The sequence below is a fragment of the Mobula birostris genome, chromosome 14, assembly GCF_030028105.1.
Source record: "Mobula birostris isolate sMobBir1 chromosome 14, sMobBir1.hap1, whole genome shotgun sequence".
In the NCBI taxonomy this organism is placed as follows: domain Eukaryota; kingdom Metazoa; phylum Chordata; class Chondrichthyes; order Myliobatiformes; family Myliobatidae; genus Mobula; species Mobula birostris.
In genome coordinates, this window is record NC_092383.1 from 89,443,199 (window position 1) to 89,466,295 (window position 23,097).

At 42.3% G+C, this 23,097-nt stretch overlaps 1 protein-coding gene across 1 annotated transcript in view; it reads right to left on the reverse strand.

The window, feature by feature from the left end:
* LOC140210079 (hyaluronidase PH-20-like) overlaps nt 1–17,369 on the reverse strand; it is a 32,943-nt gene extending 15,574 nt beyond the window's left edge. The window contains exons 1-2 of the mRNA XM_072278873.1: nt 17,250–17,369; nt 4,632–5,604 (exon numbers count right to left, since the gene is read on the reverse strand). Of these exons, the coding sequence (XP_072134974.1) occupies nt 4,632–5,582 (951 nt within the window). The 5' untranslated portion in view covers nt 5,583–5,604; nt 17,250–17,369. The remainder of the gene's footprint in view (nt 1–4,631; nt 5,605–17,249) is intronic.
* Nucleotides 17,370–23,097: the final 5,728 nt, after the last annotated feature.

Genomic DNA, 23,097 nt, shown 5'->3' on the forward strand with positions numbered 1-23,097 from the left:
ACTTGGGAGGCAAAAGAAATTTGCCATGTCCCCTTTGATCCTCACCAACCAGGTCATCCATGGATGTTACGTGCCACCTGTCTACATGATATGCAAGCCAGTACACGAGCCAGGGCAGTATGATATGGAGAGCAAGCTGTTGTCCATGTCGTAGGCATCCCCTCTCCATGCAGTTGATGAATCCAGAGGAACGGCAGAGACTGATACAGTTTGGCACCCAGCGGCATTGCAGGAGTTGCCAGTCAGCGTCAAACTCAACATAGGACTGCCTTAGGGACGCCAGCTCCAGATTTTTCCTCGGGGTTCACTCCTGAAGCCTTCCCCATGAGTGCATATAGCCGCAAGGCAGCAGGGGTTTGGGATCAGAGATTTCCTTTTCCTAGATGAACTGCCAACCACGGCTGACAAGCCCCATCTACCCAAAATATATATTTATAATTAAATTAAATAGGTGGTGCAAAAAGAAAGCAAAAAAAAGGCAAAAATAAAGAGAGGCAGAGGACATGGGTTCAATGTCCATTCAGAAATCTGACGGTGGAAGGTTCTTCGGGATGTTTTACTCTGTTACTAAAATATTGAATGTGTCTTTAGGCTCCTCTCCCCCCTCCTGGGTGATGGAGTCCTTAATGACAGATACCACCATTTTGAGGAAGAAGCCTTTTAAAGATGTCCTCGATGTTGGGGAGGCTAATGCCTATGATGGAGCTGGCTGATTTTACAACCCTCTGCAGCTTTTTCTGATCCTGTGTGGTGGCCCCTCCATACCAGACGGTGATGCAACCAGTCAGAATGCTCTCCGCGGTACCTGTGTAGAAATTTGCTGCAGTCTTGGGAGATGGAGTATGGAAACTGCTCTGCCCTAGCTGCAAGAAACTGCGGAGACTTGTGGACACAGCTCAGTGCATCATGAAGCCAGCCTCACCTCTATGGACTCTACACTTACTACCTCATTACAACAGCCAAAATAATCTAAGACCACAACCACACCAGAATTTCTCCCTTTTCCTCCTCGCGTTGGTTGTTGTGCAGATGTAGCCTGAAAGCATGTACCACCAAGCTTTGGTTTCTATCCCACAGTTATAAAACTATTGAATGGTCCCCACGTATGATAAAATGGACTCTTGGCCTCACAATCTACCTCATTATGGCCTCGCATCTTATTGGCTGCCTTCACTGCATTTTCTCTGCACATTTAACATTATTCTGTATTCTCTTCTTGTTTTCCCTCAATACACTGATGTGATGAAATGATCTGTATGGATGGCATATAAACAAAGTATCTCACTGTATCTTAATACATATGACAATAATAAACCAATTTACTAAGTTAGGCCTTGTGGTACCCCTACATCAGTGGAACTTCCCAGCATGCAGCAGTGAAATCAAGCAGTGGGTCCCTTCTGCTACGTCTGCACAAAAGCCAATCTCAATATCTGGGCAGAAGCATCCCACATCCCTCTCGGAACAACTCCAGAAATCCTAAAAGAGACAGAGACCTGTCTGTGTTCTGACCACCATGCCACAAAGAATGCCTCCAGTGATACGAGTCACAGCAGGCTGGTTTATCTGGACCGTTACATGAGCCACAAAATGTTGTATTTACTTTTGGAAAACCACATCTGTCCAACTGAAATCCATTACATCCAGTGGGATGAACTGGGAAGTCTCACCACAACTACCAGGTTTTGCAATGACTTTTCTCAGTGCTGAGCTCTGATATTCTTCCAAGTTCCATGGTGGCCATTAACAAATAAGGCAAATCTCAACAAACTATGCTGACATTATCTCGACCGCTTTTTATAAAGTGCAAGCATTTCAAACTTTCTCCAATGATACTGCTTTCTGACTCATTTTTAATGTATTTTTTATTTAGCACTACAGTGCAGTACCTGGTCATTCTGGCCCAATGATCCCACACTGCCCAATTACACTCATGTGACCAATTAACCCACTAACCGTATGTCTTTGGATTGTGGGAGGAAACAGGGCATCGAAGGAAACCCACTTGGTTACAGGGAGAACGTATAACTTATTACGGACAGTGGTGGAAATCAACCCGGGTCACTGGTGCTTGTAATAATGTTACATTAATGGCTACGCATTTGTGCCACCCCTTAATACCCTGATGGATAAATGTTGTTGCCAACATGGGGTATAGCGGAGGATTGTTTCAATCCACAACCTCTGGTTTATGAGCCAAGCACACTTCCACTGCGCTATTCTGCTACTCAAGCGAGTAAAGCAGTGACTCGTGAATTCAGTTACTCTGCGGTCAAAGGACTTAGAAGAATAATATTTCCCCAGAAGAATAATATTTGCCAAAACTGGCAAAAGCAACACACGCCATCAATATGTAAGCTGAGTGCGAGCCAAAAAAAGAAAATTAATCCTTTAACCACTATTACATGTGCGATGATGTGAACTTTATTTGGAGGGGGAGAGATCGGGGAAGGAGAGAGTGAAAACCAAAGGCTGGCTGAGACTCCCTACCCAGTATAATTATAGGGGATAGACCTCTTCAAAGCCTTTATTATGTAGTGCCAAGTGAGTGCCTGATTTCCCAGTTATGGATAGCAGCGTCTATTTGCAGAAATAAAACACGGCTATCATAAAACTTGAATTGTTAACAGTCAAAGAAAGAAAGATTACCTTAATTATCACATGTAAATTAATTCAGTGAGAATTGTGCCAGGGGCAGCCTGCAGGTATCGCCATGCTTCCAGTGCCAACATAGCATGCCCATAACTCACTAACCCTAACCATACGTCTTTGTAATGTGAGAGGAAACCTAGAGCACCCGAAGGAAACCCATGCGGTTACAGGGATTGTACAGTGGCAGGAATCAAACCTTGGTCTGATACAGCTGGTGCTGTGAAGCGTTATGCTAACCGTGCCAGCAGGTGTTTCCCCTGGTCATTGTTAGACATGGCTAGGCACCGGATGTGGACCTTGGGCAGTGATAGAATCTGTCACAGTCCACTGGTACTGCATTGTCTTGCCTTGTGAATCTGATTGTCATCTGTCTTTTCCCATTGCTAATTCCAGGTCTCACTGCCTTCTCTATTGATAGATACAGATACAATGCAAGGGCTTTGAGAAAATGCACGTGAAATCTATAGAAAATTGCAATATCTATCTATCTATATATATAGCATATCACTACAACACTATTGCATTCTGTTTTTGTCTGCACTTTGTACTACCTTAATGTATTTCCCTATGGAATGAACTACATGGTACCACACAAACGAAAGCTGTCCACTTTATCTCAATACATGCGTCACTATTAAACCAATCACCAATTATCTATGTCTCATATTCTGGGTTATTTTTGAGCTCCCCATTGCAAAATATTTAAGTACACAGCTACTCTACAAGACATGCAAGTTCCACAAAATATCCTCATCTTACATTCTATTTACTAGAGACCCTCCAAGAACTCATATAGTCGTGGAGTCGTACGGCAAGGCATCAGGACCTTTGGCTCAGATTGTCCATGCCAGTTGAAATTCTCATCTAAGCTAGTCCTGTCTGCCTGCATTTGGTCCACATTTCTCTAAACCTTTCTTATCCAAGTACCTTTTAAATGTAGTTAATGGAACTGCTTCAACTACTTCTTCTGGCAGCTTGTTGAAAAAGCAAAAGCACTCTCTGGGTGTAAAGTGTCCCTATTGAATCGCTCTGTCTGCCAGAGAAAGCAGGATCTCCCAGTGGCCACACATTTTAATTCCACATCCCATTCCCATTCTGACATGTCTATCCACGGCCTCCTCTACTGTAAAGATGAAGCCACACTCAGGTTGGAGGAACAACACCTTATATTCCGTCTGGGTAGCCTCCAACCTGATGGCACGAACATCGACTTCTCTAACTTCCGCTAATGCCCCACCTCCCCCTCATACCCCATCCGTTATTTATTTATATGCACACGTTCTTTTTCTCTCTCTCCTTTTTCTCCTTCTGTCCCTCTCACTATACCCCTTGCCCATCCTCTGGGCTTCTTCCACCCCCTCCCCCTTTTCTTTCTCCCTGGGCCTCCTGTCCCATGATCCTCTCATATCCCTTTGCCAATCACCTGTCCAGCTCTTGGCTCCATCCCTCCCCCTCCTGTCTTCTCCTGTCATTTCGGATCTCCCCCTCCCCCTCCCACTTTTAAATCTCTTACTTGCTCTTCTTTCGGTTAGTCCTGACGAAGGGTCTCGGCCCAAAACGTCGAATGTACCTCTTCTAATAGATGCTGCCTGGCCTGCTGCGTTCACCAGCAACTTTTATGTGTGTTCCTATTGAATCCTTTCCCTCTTACCTTAAACTCATGCCCTCTAGTCCTTGATTCCCCAGCCAAGGTGCACCTTCACCTTGTCTATGCACCTCATAATTTTCACATCGCTATAAGATCACCTCTAGTTTGTCTATGCTCCAATGTAAAAAGTCCCATTATAGTACATGCCTGCAGGGTTATTATAATTACTATTTAATAATTCTAAGAATTAAATATGTTATAAAATATAATAACTATATATATATATAGTAATTTATAGTATATTTTATGTATTGCATTGTACTGCTGCCACTAAGCAACAAATTTCGCAACCTGATTCTGATTCTCGATTCTGATTCTCAATTCTCCTTACCTCCGAGAGGGATTGGTTAAAAGTGTTGCGATACATTGCTCTGGTATAAACGTAAACTGGGAGAGCGTGTTCTTTGGAAAGAGCAGCGACCCTCATGGCCTCCTGCACTTGATTGCGCACAAACAGCTTTGTCTTGTAGGAAGACTTGAAAACTTTGGGCAGGTAGATACTAGGGAAAAGTGCTGTGCTCTCCCGCCAGAGCCAAAGGAGTTTGTTGTTGCGTGATACTGCCCGCTGGGGGCACTTCCCCGTGTACATTCTATTCCTGTCCTTGTGCCAGCTGTTATAACAATTGGGGAACAGGTAATAACCCCAGAGTTGATTGGGTCTTAATTTCTTGCCGAGCTGCAGAGTCTTGATCAGCAATGTTTTTGCAGCCTCCTCGAATTCGGCCTTGGCAATTGCCGTTGCATTTTCCCGCATTAGGGATAAATCCCTCTGCTGCACCAGCTCAATGGATTGGCGCTGGTAGATGTACATATGGTTCCAGTTCCTACTCCAGAGGGGTCTCCAGTTCTCCCAGTCAATAACAGCCAGGCCCTTGGATGTGGTGGATGGGATTAGCATCTGAATATCCTGCTCAGATTTTTTCAAATGCTCAGCCATGTTAACTTGCTGTGGAATCCCACCGTTGAATTCCTGACCAGTTAGCTCATTGTAGTGAGGGTAGTGTCCAAGCATTCGACTGAAGAATATCCGGATGTCCTGCTGGAACGGGCTTCTCCGTGTGGTTGATACCATTGGAAATGACGTTAGGTTGAATGTGATTCCGAATTTGTTTGTGCATAGTTCTGACGGCGCATTCCATATCCCGAGGAATGGGAAACCCTGCCTTAAGGGAGATGTGGTTTTGAGATGCGACCGGCTGGGGGATCCTGGAACAAGTGTGAGGTGCCAAAGAATGACCAGGATTTTAACGCTGCTACTTCCCAAACGATTGGATACATCCATCCCGGCAATGAGATCCCAGCCTCTAAGAAAATAAAGAGGAGGAAACAAACTTCTTTCACTTGGAAACATATTCAGTAAAATGTCTTAGCATTTAAATCCAGTGTGAAACAAAGAACTTAGCATGCCCAACAGCACCCCAGAGAAACATGATTCTTTTTAAACCAACCAACAGTAAATCTATGATAAACAGAAGAGATTCTGCAGATGCTGGAAATCCAGAGTAACACTCACAAAATGCTGGAGGAACTCAGCAGGTCAGGCAGCATCTATGGAGAGGAATAAAGAGTTGAGGTATTGGGTCAACACTCATCATCGCTCTGATGAAGGTCTCAACCGGAAACATCTAACCTTTATTCATTTCCAAAGCTGCTGCCCAACCTGCTGAGTTCCTCCAGCATTTTGTGTGTGTTAACCTAGTAAATCTATCAAGTTTGACATTGAGATATATTGATAGTTATAATATTCAAAGGGCATTTGGGCAGGAACTTGGAGGGAAAGACACACGGGGATATGTGTCTAATGCGGGCAAATGGGATTAGAGTAGATCGGCATCATAACACCGTAAGATCATAAGACATAAGAGCAGAATTAGGCCATTTGGCCCATCGAGTCTATTCTGCCATTCAACCATGGCTGATTCTCTTTTCCCCTCCTCAGCCCCACTGCCTGGCCTTCTCCTCATAACCTTTGATGCAGTGTTCAATCAAGAACCTATAAAGCTCTGCTTTAAGTGCACCCAATGACCTGCCTCCACAGCTGCCTGTGGTAACAAATTCCACAAGTTCACCACCAAAGAAATTTCTCCACATCTCTGTTGTAAATGGTCGTCCCACCAGCCTGAGGCTGTGCCCTCTTGTCTGAGACTCCCCCACCCATCCTTCTAAATTCCAGCGAGTACAGACCCAGAACTATCCAATGTTTCCCGTATGATAACCCTTTTATTCCCGGAATCATCCTTGTGCACCTCCACTGAACCCTCTCTAAAGCCAGCATATCTTTCTTTAGGTGAGGAACCCAAAACTGTTCACAATACTCAAGGTAAGGCCACACCAGTGCATTATAAAGCCTCAGCATCACATCCCTATTTTGTACTCTATCCCTCTTGAAATGAATGCTAATATTGCATTTGTCTTCCTCTCCACTGACTAGACCTTTAGGATGTTCTGCACAAGGACTCTCAAGTCCCTTTGCATCTCAGAGTTTTGGATTCTCTCCCCACTTAGAAAATAGTCTGCACATTTATTTCTACAACCAAAGTGCATGACAATGCATTTTCCAAAGTTGTATTTCATTTGTCACTTTCATGTCCATTCTCCTAATCTGTCTAAGTCCTTCTGCAGCCTGTTTCCTCAACACTACCTGCTTCTCCACCAATCTTCATATCACCTGCAAAGCCATCTATTCCATCATCTAAATCATTGATATACAGCATAAAAACACTGACCCCTGTGGAACACCACTAGTCACCACAATCAGTAAAGGATCCTTTTATTCCCACTCACTGCCTCCTACCAATCAGCCAATGCTCTAACTATGTTAGTAACTCTCCTGCAATACCATGGGCTCTTAACTTGGTAAGCAACCTCATGTGTGGCACTTGTCAAAGTTCTTCTGAAAATCCAAATATATAACATCCACTACATCCTCTTTATCTATCCTACTTCTAATCTCCTCAAATAATTCTAACATATTCGCCAGGCAATATTTTCCCTTAAGGAAACCATGCTGACTTTGTCCTATCTTGTCCTGTGTTACCAAGTACTCCATAACCTCATCCTCAACAATTGACTCCAACATCTTCCCAACCACTGAGGTCAGGCTAACTGGTCTATAGTTTCTTTTCTGCTGCCTTCCTCCTTTCTTAAGGAGTGGAGTGACATTTGAATTTTTCCAGTTCATAAGACCATAAGACCATAAGATATAGGTGCAGAATTAGGCCATTCAGCCCATCGAATCTGCTCTACCATTCCATCATGGCTCATCCCAAATCCTACTCAAATCCATACACCGGTCTCCTTCCTGTATCCTTTGATGCCTTGACCAATCAGGAAATGATTCAACTTCTGCCTTAAATATACCCGTGGATTAGGCTTCCACCGCAGTCAGTGGCAAAACATTTTACAGATTTACTACCCTCTGGTGAAAAAAATTCTTCCTTACCTCTGTTCTAAAATGTTGCCCCTCAATTTTGAGGTTGTGCCTTGTGGTTCTAGCTCTAGCACCATGCCGGATTCCAATGATTTTTGAAAAGTCATTACTAATGCCTCCACATCTCTACCTCTTTCAAAACCCTAGTGTGCAGTTTATCTGGTCTGGGTGATTTATGTACCCTTGGGTCTTTTTGCTTTTTGAGCCCCTTCTCCCCTTTTATAGTAACTGCACTCACTTCTCTTCCCTCATACCCTTCAACATCTGGCATACTGCCAATGTCTTCTACAGTAAGGACTGATGCAAACTACTCATTCAGTTCATCTGCCATCTTATTTCTCCAGCCCCATTTGCTAATGGTTCTATATCCATTGTCACCTTTCTTTTATTTTATTCATACTTAAAAAGCTTTTACTATCCACTTTGACATTATTTGCTAATTTGCTTTCATATTTCATCTTTTCCCACCCAATGTTTCTTTTAGTTGCTCTCTGTAGGTTTTTGATCCTCTATTTTTTTACTAATTTTTTGCTTTGTTTTATGCCCTATCTTTTGCTTTTACATTAGCTTTGACTTCCCTTGTCAGCCATAGTTGCACTATTTTGCCATTTGAGTATTTCTTTGCTTTTGGAATACATCTATCCTGCACCTTCCTCATTTTTTGCCAGAAACTCACACCATTGCCGTGCTGCTGTCATCTCTGCCAGCATCTCCTTCCAATTAACTTTGGCTAACTCCTCTCTCATACCACTGTAACTTCCTTTACTCCACTAAAATACTGCTATGTCAGACTTCACTTTCTTCCCAGCAAATTTGAAGTTGAACTCAATCATATTGTGATCACTCAAACACGAGGAATTCTGCAGATGCTGGAAATTCAAGCAACTTTGATATTGTGATCACTGTCTCCTAAGTGTTCTTTTATCATAAACTCCCTAATTACCTCCAGTTAATTACATAACACTCAATCCAATATAGCTAATCCCTAAGAAGGCTCAATCACAAACTGCTCTAAAAAAGCCATCTTGTAGGCATTTAACAAACTCACTCTCTTGAGATCCATTACCAACCTGATTTTCCAAATCGACCTGCATGTTGAAATCTCCCGTAACTATCATAACATTGCGCTTTTGAAATGCCTTTTCTATGTCCTATTGTAATCTGTGGTCCACATCTCAGTTACCCTTGGGAGGCCTGTTTATAACTGCCATCTGGGTCCTTGCAGTTTCGTAACTCAACTCACAGGGATTCAACATCTTCCGATCCTATGTCACATCTTTTTACTAATTTGATGCCATTCCTTACCAGCCATCCCCTCTACCTACCTTCCTATCTCTCCGATATAACGTGTAACCTTGGACATTCAGCTCCTAAATACAACCATCCTTCAGCCATGACTCAGTGATGGCCACAACATCGTACGCAACAATTTGTAATAGTGCAACAAGATCATCCACCTTATTTCCTATATTCTATGCACTGAGATATAACACTTTGAGTACTTGGTCACAGTTGGCATGGATGAAATGGGATGAAAATTGAACTGAATTGAATTGAGTTTATTATTTACATCCTTCATATACATGAGTAGTAAAAATCTTTACGTTACGTCTCCATTCAAATGTGCAATGTGCAATCATAGTAATTTATAATAAATAGTATATACAACAGGACAGTCAATATAACATGGAAATACAGTTGTGTCAGCGTGAATTAATCAGTCTAATGGCCTGGTGGAAGAAGCTGTCCCGGAGCCTGATGGTCCTGGCTTTTATGCTGTGGCATCATTTCCCAGATGGTAGCAGCTGGAACAGTTTGGGGTGACTTGTGTCCCCAATGATCCTTTGGGCCCTTTTTACTTACCTGTCCTTGTAAATGTCCTGAATAGTGGGAAGTTCACATCTACAGGTGCACTGGGCTGTCTGCACCACTCTCTACAGAGCCCTGCGATTGAGGGAAGTACAGTTCCCACAGCAGGCAGTGATGCAGCCGGTCAGAATGTTCTCAATTGTGCCCCTGTAGAAAGTTCTTAATTTGGGGGCCCATACCAAACTTCTTCAACTGTCTGAGGTGAAAGAGGCACTGTTGCGCCTTTTTCACCACACAGCTGGTATATACAGACCGCGTTTGATCATTGATGATGTTAATGCCGAGGAACTTAAAGCTGTTCACCCTCTCAACCCCAGATCCATTGATGTCTATAGATATTAGCTGTGTCCATTCCTCCTGTCGTCCACAACCAGCTCCTTTATTTTTGCAACGTTGAGGGAGAGGTCTGTGCCCTACTGTTCTAAAACTGTATGGTGTGAATTAAAGATTAATTGCCAAAACTTGTGTTCCGGTAAGCCTTCATTAATACTAAAAAGTGTTAGTTAAAGATTGGATCAATGCAATGGAAAGAAATTCTTCCTCAGCTTTTTTCGTTAAATATGAAATATTTAAAGGTGTAGCTGTGCATTGTATTTTGCTTCTGAAATTCAATTCTATTGAAGTCCAACTTAAACTTAGAATTCATAATTTAGGAAGTTCTTGCCAGTACTGGTCCAGTGAATAATTATAAAATAGAGTAGAGTGGACTTATGATTAATAGTTTCCATTTACTTTGTAAGTTTATATTTTTGAAACTAACAAGAAAAAAGGTAGCATCCTCTCCCAGTAAGAGCAATAATGTTCTGAAAAACAATGCAATGAGTGGAGGATAGTTAAATATACCCACATTGGCCACTTTATTAGGTACACCTGTACACCTTAGGTACACACTCATTAATGCAAATATATAATGCTTAAGTCAATGCCATTGAATGTAAAATCCTACAAAAACTAGTCCAGTCCATCACTGGAAAAGCCTTGCCCACTATTGAGCACATCTGCACCATTGAGTGCTGTCGTAAGAAAGCAGCATCTATCATCAAGGACCCCCACCACCCAGACCATACTCTCTTCTCACTGCTACCATCAGGAAGAAGGTACAGGAGCCTCAGGACCTACAGCACCGGGCTCAGGAACAGTTATTACCCCTCAACCATCAAGCTTTTGAAACAGAGGGGATAACTTCACTCAACTTCATTTGCCCATCACTGAATGGTCCCACAACCTATGGACTCACTTTGAAGGACTCTTCATCTCATGTTCTTAATATTTATTGCTTATTTATTATATTATTATTTTTATTATTATTATTTTATTTTTTGTTTTTTGTCTTTTGCACATTGGTTGTTTGTCTGTTGGGTACAGGCTTTCATTGATTCTGTTGTGTTTCTTGGATTTAGATAGATAGATAGATATATTTTATTAATCCCGAGGGAAATTGGGTTTCGTTACAGCCGCACCAACCAAGAATAGAGCGTAAATATAGCAATACAAAAACCACAGACAATCAAACAACAAAATGCAAACTATGCCAGATGGAAAATAAGTCCAGGACCAGTCTATTGGCTCAGAGTGTCTGACCCTCCACGGGAGGAGCTGCAAGTTCGATGGCCACAGGCAGGAACGACCTCCCATGCCGCCCAGTGTTGCATCTCGGTGGAATATGGCCGAAGTCCAACAGTAAAAAGTTCAATATCCTGTCTACAAACACGTTCCTCAATCGTAATATGACCAGGATTGCACCAACTGTTGTTAACCAGAACAGTAAGCACCCAACTCCTTTACGCTTACCGCTCTCAGTGCACGGGTATACAATTTACATTGTATACCTGCAAGAAAACAAATCTCAGGGTTGTATACAGTGATGTATAGGTACTTTGATAATAAATTTACATTAACCTTTTGAACTTTGAAATGTTATATCGCAGTTGTACCAGACATTGTGTCACACACAGTGGCCTCTTTCTTAGGTACACCTGCTCCTTAATAAAAATATCTAATCAGCCAATCATATGGCAAGAACTCAGTGCATAAAAGCATGCAGACATGGTCAAGAGGTTCACTGGCTCAGATCAAACATCAGAATGGGGAAGAAATATGCTTTAAGTGACTTTCACCATGGAATAGTCGTTGGTGCCAGATGGGGTGGTTTGTGTAACTCAGAAGCTGATGATCTCCTGGGATTTTCACACACAAAAATCTCTAGAGTTTCCAGAGAATGGTGTGAAAAGCAAAACAAAAAAATCCAGTGAGCAGCAGTCTGTGGGAAAAAATGCATTGTTAATGAGAGAGGTCAGGTGAGAATGGTCCGACTGGTTCAAGCTGACAGGAAGATGACAGTCACTCAAATGACCACGTGTTACAACAATGGTGTGCAGAAGAGCGTCTCTGAATACATAATACATCAAAAGTTGAAGTGGATGGGCTACAGCAGCAGAAGACTATGGACATACACTCAGTGGCCACTTTATTAGGTACAGGAGGTGACTAGTGAAGTGGCCACCGAGTGTACATTATTCACCAATAATGTGAATGTAAGTTTACATGATTACTTGTTGTGTCTGTCATGGACAGTGCTGTTGCTGAAAAATGCTGGTTTTCATGGTATTTGTACTCTGAATGCCAATGACAGCAATGAACTTGAACTTGAGTTTCAGTCACTCGTAACAGACTGATCCGCAGGGTACGACTGATAGGGTGAAGATAAAGATTGGCTTTATTTGTCACGTGTACAGTGAAACATTGAAACATACAGTGAAAAGCTTAATTTTGCATCGATGGCCAACAAAGTCCGCGGATGTCGGGGGGGGGGGCGCAGTGGAGGGAGCAGCCTGCCAGTGTTGCCACGCCTCCAGTGTCAACATAGCCTCCCCAGAAGTTACTAACCCTAACCCATAGGTCTTTGGACTGTGGGAGGAAACTGGAGCTCCTGAAGGAGACCCACACAGTCGCGGCGAGAAAGTATAAACTCCTTACTGGCACCGTTGGGAATTGAACCCCGATCACTAGTGCTGTAAAGCACTATGATGTCTGCTGCGCTACCATGCTGTCCACGCGGTACTGCCTGGGCAGGGTTACAGCCATCGCAGCATCCACGGTCATTGGTCTCACTCCTGCCCCAGACTTCACTGGAGTTGCTTCCTCTGGATCGAAAGTCACCCGAGAGATATTTACCTCTAGTGTATAAAAGAAAAGGGACCCTGGCAGTGTGAATGGGAAGGGTCTATTTGCCTTCACAGACCAGGAGTGTTCATTGAAGATGGCTGCTAGGGTTCACTAAGGTTTGAGGAAAGAATATTTTCATGCAGACTTGAGTTCAGCGCTTGACCGGACAGCCTAGGCTGAAATCCTCTTCACAATGGGGCCAGTCCTAACTCCGTTGATGTCAGCACCAACACAAGGCTTATCCAGGCTCGGGTGTGTGCCCCTGAGCCTGGGGATGGGGATTTACTAAATCTTGCTTTGCCAATTACTTACGTACATCAATAATTTACCCTCAATTCAGACTCTTAACATTAGCACAGAGTCATCAAAGTTATGGAGAATCCAGGTAAGCATAAATTGTTGACATTGCTACCCACTTCTTTAATCACCTTTTCCAATTCAATTCAGGGTTGTGTTGGCGCATGGCCAAGTGGTTAGGGCGTTGGACTAGTGATCTGAAGGTCGCGAGTTCGAGCCTCAGCCGAGGCAGCATGTTGTGTCCTTGAGCAAGGCACTTAACCACACATTGCTCCTGCACGTTTATAGCCCGTAGTATGGACAAGACAAGACAATTCAAGTTTAATTATTATTCAACCATACATGAATACCCATGAATACAGTCAAATGAGACAGCATTACTACGGGGTCAAGGTACAAAACACAGTTCCAACAGTCACACACAGCACAAAGCACACAGAGCACATACAAGATGGCAAGCACATGTGAGGTATCGGTAAAATACAGCCACATAAAAAAAGTCCAAACCCTGAGTCCATGTATGCTGCAGAAATCTGCAGTCAAATAAGAAGTTACTCAAAATCTTCAAGAACCTATTCAAAACTCTTACGCGTGACCTGCTTATTGCAACTCCACTAATTTTCTAAAAACAATGAATGAGTTGTCATTCACACTTTAATATAGACTTAGGTATCATCCTAACAATAAACAGCAAAATAACTAGTCTCTAATTCTCCAAGTTCCCTCTCTCTCCTTTTGTATATGGTGGAGAGATTACACGACTTTCCAAATTTATTTAATCTTATTCCTTCTGGCTCAATGAGTCTGCTGCTCCATATTATACCCATGTGACCAGTTACCTCACTAACCCATGTATCTTTGGGATGTGGGAGGAAACTGACGTGGGTCATGGGGAGAAGGTACAAACTCCTTTCAGACAGTGGCATCTCATGTTTTCCATATTTATTGCTTATTTATTTATATCATTGTTTCTTTCTTGCATTTGCATTGTTTGTTGTCTCTGGTTGAACACCGTAGTCGGGTGGTCTTTCATTAATTCTGTTATGGTTATCATTCTATAGGTTTGTTAAGTATGCTCACAGGAAAATGAATATGGTGACATTGACAATAAAACTTACTTTGAACTTCGGTGTTATAAAGTGTTATGCTAACCACTACGCTGGCATGCCATCCAAATGAAAGGAACAGTTCTGTATTATAATGCAGCTTTCAGCTATTTGGTTTAAAATGAGAAGATGGAATCCATTTTGTCAAGGAGAAGATGGATTAATGTATTTTTTAGTTCCTAGAATTCCATTTAAATTAATCTCCCATTGTTTGATTTTCAAGCTACAACCAGTGTGAACTAACCCAGTTTAATTTAAAGATAACTAACAATGTAAGTGGGTAGTAGGGTGGAGATAACATCTCTATCAAAGGCGGTGTAAGGTGCTCCTTCCCTCCACTAGCCTGCGGGTCACCCTTGGGCAAGGGGTAGCACCTGCTTAGCTCCCCCCCCCCCACCTGGATCAGGGTCACATGAAGCCATGGGAGCAGATGGTGGATGGTCGTATGGACCGCTGGTGGATGTCACAAGTCCTGGTTATGCGACCACTGATACCAGGCAGACAATCTCTGAAGAATATTGATAATGGCTGGAGTCACCAGTCTTGTAAAGACACTGCCCAGAAGAAGGCAACAGCAAACTACTTCTGTTGAAAAGTTTGCCAAGAACAATCATGGTCAAGAACATGATCTCCCACATCATTAGGCATTCAATACTGTGATCCCCTCCAAGCTAATTGCCAAACTTCACCAGCTTGGTATCAGCTCAACCCTCTGCAATTGAACTTTGGACTTTCTGACTAACAGACCCCAATCAGTTAAGTTAGACAACCTCTCCTCCTCCACTCTCACCCTGAACACCAGCGTGCCTCAAGGCTGTGTGCTGAGCCCTCTTCTGTACTCTCTTTTCACCTATGACTGCACTCCTGTACATGATTCTAACTCCATAATCAAGTTCGTAGAAGACACCAGAGTGGTTGGTCTGATCAGAGGGGATGACGAGACGGCCTACAGGGACGAGGTCCAGCACCTGGCCACGTGGTGTGCTGACAACAACCTGGCCCTTAACACCCAGAAGACCAAGGAGATCATTGTGGACTTCAGGCATGCTAGGAGCCACACTCATGTCCCCATCTACATCAACGGAACTGTAGTGGAGCGTGTATCGAGCTTCAAATTCCTTGGTGTCCACATTTCTGAGGATCTCACCTGGTCCCTGAACTCCTCCATCCTGATCAAAAAGGCACAACAGCGCCTTTACTTCCTGCTGAGCATCAAGAAAGCTCACCTCTGTCCCAGGATACTGACGGACTTTTACTGCTGTACCATTGAGAGCATACTCACCAACTGCGTCTCAGTGTGGTATGGCAACTGTCCCGTATCAGACCGCAAAGCACTCCAGCGTGTGGTGAAAACTGCCCAGCGGATTATCGGCACCCAATTGCCAACCATTGAGGACATCTACCATAAACGCTGCCTGGGCAGGGCGAAAAGCATTATTAAGGATGCATCTCACCCTAACCATGGACTTTTTACTCTCCTCCTGTCCGGTAGGCGCTACAGGAGCCTCCGCTCCCGCACCAGCAGGCACAGGAAGAGCTTCTTCCCTGAGGCTGTGACCCTGCTGAACCTCACATCACAGCGTTAAGCAGTATTGCACCCATATTGTACTGTCTCAGTACTTTTATATTTGTGTGCTGTAGAACTTACTTTTTATTCGCCGTTATTTTGTAAATAACACTATTCTTTGCATTTCTGGTTAGATGCTAACTGCATTTCATTGGCTTTGTATCTGTACTTGGCACAATGACAACAAAGTAGAATCTAATCTAATCTAATCATTTGACATGGCACATACTGCATGACCAATGTAAAACATACAGTTTTAACAGCATGTAAAAACTGCAGGTTAGATGGTTCTATATAGGGTGGCACCGGTTGTGTAGTGGTTAGCATAACAGTATTACGGCACCACCAATAGAACAGAATAGGACACTGTAATATGAACTTCTAGCTATCTTCCCTCCCCTCCCCCTACCTTTTTATTCTCCCATTTTCCCCCTTCCTTTCCAGCCCTGAAGAAGGGTCTCGGCCCGAAACTTCGACTGCTCATTTCCATAAATGCTGCCTGGCCTGGCGAGTTCCTTCAGCATTATGTGTGTGTTGTCTAGGACACTGAAAATCTGTCCAGCCTATTTTCTCTGTCTCAGAATGGAACTGTTAGTATCATCATCAGATAGTTATATAGCAAAGGGAGAGACTATTTGGTTCTTCATACTGATGCTAGCCTTTGAAAGAGCTATCCAAATCAGTTCTATTGCCATTTTAATCATTTATTTTATTAGTTAAGCTATAATCAATTTCTGAAGAAAACGTATTCTCATTTCCAGAACTAATTAGGTTTAGTATATGACAAGAAACATACTGTTATTTGGCTAAAATAAACTGGCAAAAATATTCTGACAAAGATGCTGTAAACCAATTCACATGAGGACACCACTATGAGAGATGACTTCAGTAGATACAGGATGGTTCAGACTATGCTGTATAATAATGCATCTGCCCGTGCTTCATCGCCCAGCAAAACACTGCCTTGGCAATGCCCTGCTAGAGTCCTGAGACCGCATTAGGAACTCTTCTAACTGAGGTGAGTTAAAATCCAAATGACCCGAGATCAACAAGAAACAGGAAACTGGAACTTTTGATCACCAAATCAATAAACTAGTTGTCAGCATTGTGGAGACAGACCATGCACTATGTATGTCGAGGATTGAAGCATGTTCCTTGCATCCTAGATTCAAGATTGTGTAATGTCATTTCCAGTACACAAGTGTAAAGGAGAACAAAATTGTTGTTATTCCAGATCTAATGTAGCACAAAAAACATAACAAAATAAAGAACAGAAAAATTAAAAAAAAACACAATAAGTATAAATACATGATAGCTTATACACATAGGTTGATTTTGCATTCATGCAGTCAAGTGACACTAGGTACAAAGTGTCTGTACATAAGATGACTCTGACTAACATATGCAAAATTGCATCCTCCAGAATATAAACTAAGTTTTATATTAGATGGATACTTAAGTACCATATCTCATAAAGTTGAAGAGCTAAACCATCAATTTAAACCTGAAAATTACCTTTCAGCTTGTTGGGAGTTCTCTTCCAAAACACCCCGTTGACCTGCTTCAGGTTAGTCTGAGTTCCAGCCTGGTTGTAACCATGCTTTTATAATTCCGACCTGAGTCAGATTACATTGGAAATCAAGTGACTTCATACAATGAACATGAAATTGCCAAAGACAGTTGTGTGGTGTGGATATAAACCTGTTAACCATTAGTGGTGTTTGGCAGCAACTGTTGTGAAAGATCAAATTTCTAAAATTAGACCCCATTTTTTCATGTTTTGCTTCAGGGATTGTTTGTAAAACTTCTTGACGTTGTTAATCAGTGTTGTTTCACAAGTTTGTGCAGCTGGGAGCAGCTCCTTGAGTTCATGACTGAGGCTTCTCTGGAATTTATTTGGGCAACAACATTCCAATGATTATGTTCCCAGTGGTTTAGAAGAGAACTGCAATCAGAAGACAAACCTTTCAACATCAGAAAAAAAATGTTCATAACTGTAAATGATTCTCTCCCTTCCAAGCTGCAGTGCCCTTTGTTCTAAATCTTCATTTGAAACTGGATTTGATTTGGATATCCATCACAGTTAAAAACGACAACTGGCAAGAGCTGATATTTAAGCCTGAATGGCAGTTCATCTTACCCATGCTTCTTAGAGCTTCTGAAAACACTCTATACGTTTGTAGTAAAAGCTGAAGGACACAAAGTGTGAGAGTATTGAAGTAACAAATGAGAAAAATACTCCCAAACGGTCTGTCTGCTTAGCTCAAGAAATTCAGCAATTAATTCACCAATGATCACCAACTATCTTCACACCTTAACGATATTTGTCAATCAGAATACATGAGTTACGGATGAGAAAGCCTGACTCCGATGTGTATTTAGTGGAGCATCTACCTGATCTGAAATTATTTTAGTGGGGTTTTGCTTCTCCCGTACTCCAGAGTCCAAGATCTGTATTGAAAAAATTCTATTTACAGCACCGCTTTTACCAGTTCACCTTTACAAAAAGTAGTGGATACATTCCAGTCCATTGCAGGAAAAGCCCTCTCCAACACTGAGCACATCTACATGGAGTGCTACCACAAGAAAGCAGCGTCCGTCACCAAGACCCCACCATCCAGGACATGCTCTCTTCTCACTGCTGCCATCAGGAAGGTGGTACAAGGCAATTCACAGAAAATGCTGGAGGAACTCAGCAGGCCAGGCAGCATCCATGGAAAAGAGTAAACAGTCCACATTTCAGGCCAAGACTCTACTTCAGGACTGAGAAGGAAGGCGGGAGGTGCCTGAATTAAAAGGTGGGGGCGGGTTGGGGAAATTAGATCCCACACAGGAACAAATATTACACTTCAACTAGCTAGTCTTGGCATTGCTCAAACACCGTCTACAAATTTGCCAATGAACAACAGTTGTTGGCAGAGTTTCAGATGGTGATGAGGAGGGATTCAGGAGCAAGATAGACCAGTTGGTTGAGTGGTGTTGTAGCAACAACCCTTGCATTCACCATCAGTAAGACCAAGGAATTGGTTGTGGACTTTAGGAAGAGTAGCTCGAGGGAACACACACCAGACCTCATAGAAGGATCTGAAGTGGAAAGGGTGAGCAATTTCAAGTTCCTGGGTGTTAACATCTCTGAGCATCTATCCTGGGCCCAACATACTGATGCAATTAAAAAGAAGGCATGTCAGCGGCTATATTTCATTGGGAGTTTGAAGAGATTTGGAATGTCATCAAAGATGTACCACGAAGAGCATTCTAACTGGTTGCATCGCCATCTGCTATGGAGGGGCAACTGCACAGGATTGGAAACGGCTGCAGAAAGTTACTAACTCATCCAGCTCCATCATGGGCACCAGAATCCCTTGCATCCAGGACATCTTCAAAAGGCAATGCCTCAAAAAGATGGTATTCACCATTAAGGACCCCCATCATCTAAGGTATGCCTCTTCTCATTGCTACTATCGGAGAGAAGATCCAGGAGCCTGAAAACACACACTCAACATTTCAGGAACAGTTTCTTCCCCTCCACCATCAATTCCTGAATGGACAATTAACCTATGAACACTACTTCAGTACTTATATATAGTGTGGGCACGTGGCCAAGTGGTTAAGGCATTCGACTGGCGATCTGAAGGTTGTGAGTTCGAGCCCCAGCCTAGGTAGTGTGTTGTGTCCTTGAGCAAGGCACTTAATTACACATTGCTCTGCGACGACACTGGTGCCAAGCTGTATCAGCCCTTGCCCTTCCCTTGGAAAACATCGGTGTCGTGGAGAGGGAAGATTTGCAGCATGGGCAACTGCCAGTCTTCCATACAGCCAGAGTGAAGACTTTCCAGGCGCAGGTCCATGGTCTCGCAAGACTAACGGATGCCTTTAATTTATATATATATAGTTCTGATTGACATTATAGATTTTATTATTAGGTATTGCAATGTACTTCTGTGACAAAAGAAATAACTTCAACAAATGCCAGTGATATTAAACCCGGTTCCAATTCTGATCAGACTCCTGGACCAGTGAGGAAAGCTTCATTCACCTCCACACGGAACTGATCACTGAACACTACCTATGGATTCACTTTCAAGAGCTCTACAACTCATATTCTCAGTATTATTTATTTGTTTTTATTTGGACAGATTGGCTTTTTTTTTGCACATTGGTTTGTTTGCCAGTCTTTGTGTGTAGCTTTTCACTGATTTGATTGCATTTCTTTGTTCTACTGTGAATGGCTGTAAGAAAACGTATCACAGGGTAGTATATGGTGACGTGTGCATGTTCTATGAACAGTTCTGGGCTCCTCATCTAAGAAAAAATGTGCTGGCCCCAGCGTCTCTGAATGCAGAACACATCGAACATTGAGGTGGATAGACCACAGCAGCAGATGATCATAACGGGTTTCACTCCTGTACCTAATGAAGTGGCCACTGAGTGTAAACGAGATTGAGAACATTTATCAATTTTAGAGTGATTGTCTGTGGGGTGAATGGTGATTATTATTTCATTTTTAAATCTTTTTATTGATATATAATCTTCTACAGCTATAAAATACAGAAATTCAACAAATTAGTATATATATAATTAATAAAGCTGAAGAAAAAAACTTATATATGCCAATGAAAAAAAAATTTAATAAATGAAAAAGGAAAAAAGAGAACCCCAGCTAACTAAAAAAAACCCCCACTAACTATAAAACAAAAAAAAGAGGGGAAAAAACCCATTAGGAACCAACTCCCGGAGCAATACGTCTTACAATCATTTATATATATAAAAGAAGAAAAAGAAAACAACAACTGCCAAATCACATTTATATAACATAAAATTGGAAGGAAACCATGTAAATTAATTCAAATTAAATGATAATACTTGGCAAAAGAGCCCCACCTTCTCTCAAAATCAAATTGGGGATCAAAAGTTCTACTTCTAATTTTTTCCAAACCAAGACATAACATTACTTAGGAAAACCATTGAATTAGTGTAGGAGCAGAAGTATCTTTCCACTTCAATAAAATAGCCCTTCTTGCCAATAATGTAGTGAATGCAATTACATGTTGGTTTGAAAATGAAATACCCTGATTTGGTTTCAGTTTCGCAACTCTTTTAATTTTAAACAATTTAAATTGTCTAGTCCTGTATTTCGAAACTTGCTGTTTAAACCTTCAATTACTGATCCCATCTTTCTTTTATGGAGAAATAAGGGGATTTGTTCTTTTGCAGATTTATTTGGTGATGGTCAATTGATGTCTTTTGAAGAGTTAATTAGCAAATATTCTCTCTCTCACACACATTTCTTGCAATATTTACAGGTTAGACATTTTTTACAAAAATATGTTTCTACGTTTCCATATATGCAAGAATCTGATTTGTGATTATTACTCCCAGAGAGATTACTTGCTTTTCTTCAAGTTATCTCCTTCATGGCATTTGGTTCCTCTCAATATTATGTTGAAGCATCAACAGATTACATGGTTGAGACTTTAAGGTGGAGCTGAATGCGCAATCAGACTTCGAACGGAGTGCTTTACCATTCAACTAAGTCATTGGGTATATTGAAAGTAGAGGTTGTACTTGCTGGAGTTTAGAAGAATGGGAGGGATCTCATTGAAACCTACCAACTACAGAAAGGCCTAGATAGAGTGGACATTGAGAGGTTGTTCCTAAATTGGGAGAGTCTAGGACCAGAGGGTACAGCCTCAGAATAGAAGGACATAGCTTTATAAAAGAGATGAGGAGGAATTTATTTGCTTGGGAGTGGTGAATCTGTGGAATGCATTGTTACCAACAGCTGTGGAGGCCAAGTCATTGGGTATATTTAAAGTGAGGTTGATAGGTTCTTGATTGGTATAAACATCAAAGGTTAGGGGGAGAGGAGGCAGGAGAATGGGGTAGAGAGGGATGACAAATGAGCCATGATGCAATGGTGGAGCTTGATGGGCCAATGTCTTATGGTCCTGTGGAACCAATGTCAGAAATATTCTTTGCTTGCCTGAATGACAATATAATGTTTGTTCCAGAGTTCCCATTTGAACCTAGAAATGCTTGCCGTGTTTAAGGCTTTGAGTTGTGGATGACACTCTGTTTTCACGTTCTGAATGCACTTTTTTAAGGAAGAGTTGTTGAATTCCCTACCAGATTTTCGCACCTCACCTTTCAATTGCTATTTTAGTACTGCTTACCTGGCACATTATTAAGTTTTAAATGAAACAAGGGATCTTTTACTTCTCCAGAATCAATATTATCTCATTTTTTGTCCATTCATGGAACTTCATTTTACAACGCAATATGTTTTTTTTTCTGGAGATCTTACAGTGAAACAAAACAAAATGTTCCTGTGTGATACTTTAGATTATGAGGATACTCAGTCCTCGTTTATTGTCATTTAGAAATGCATGCATTAAGAAATGATACAATGTTCCTCCAGAGTGATATCACAAAAAAAAACAAGACAAACCAAAGACTAACACGGACAAGACCACATAATTATAACATATAGTTACAGCAATACCATAATTTGATAAAGAGCAGACCATGGGCACGGTAAAAACAAACCTCAAAGTTCTGATCGACTCCCGATAGTCCCGATAGCAAAAGGGAGAATCTCTCCCTGCCATAAACCTCCAGGCGCCGACAACTGCCGATGCATTGGAAGCACCCGATCGCAGCCCACTCTGAGTCCATCCGAAAACTTCGAGCCTCCGACCCGCCCCTCCGATACAGCCTCCCGAGCACCATCCTCTGCCGAGCGCTTCGACCCTGCCCCAGCTGCCGAGCAACAAGCAAAACCGAGGACTCGGGGCCTTCTCCTCCGGAGATTCTGGATCACACAGTAGCAGCAGCAGTGAAGCTGGCATTTGAGAAGTTTCCCCAGATGTTCCTCCATGCTCTCACATCTGTCTCCATCAAATCTGGATTGTGCAGGGCACCGTACTTGACAGATAACAGATATCATTCACCAGAGTGGCTGCTGTGGCCATCTTTTTGAAGTATTATTTAGTGATATTCCGTGGTAACAGGCCCTTTGGCCCAATGAGCCCATAGGCTCCATTATATCCACGTGATCAATTAACCTACCAACCTCCAGGTGCTCCAGTTTCCTCCTTCATTCCAAAAACATGGATCTTTGGAATGCGGGAGGAAACTGAGCACCCAGAGAAACCCCACGCGGCTACGGAGAGAAGGTACAAGCTTCTTACCGACAGCAGCGGGAATTGAACCCTGGTCGCGATCACAAGTACTGCGGAGTGCCACACTAACTGCTGTGCTACTGCACCGCCTTTCTTCCCGTGCCTGGAGACTTAAACATCGTGTCCCTGCTGACAAGGTCTAGTTTTGATCTCTCGATTAAGTGTGAGCTGACTGCTCATGG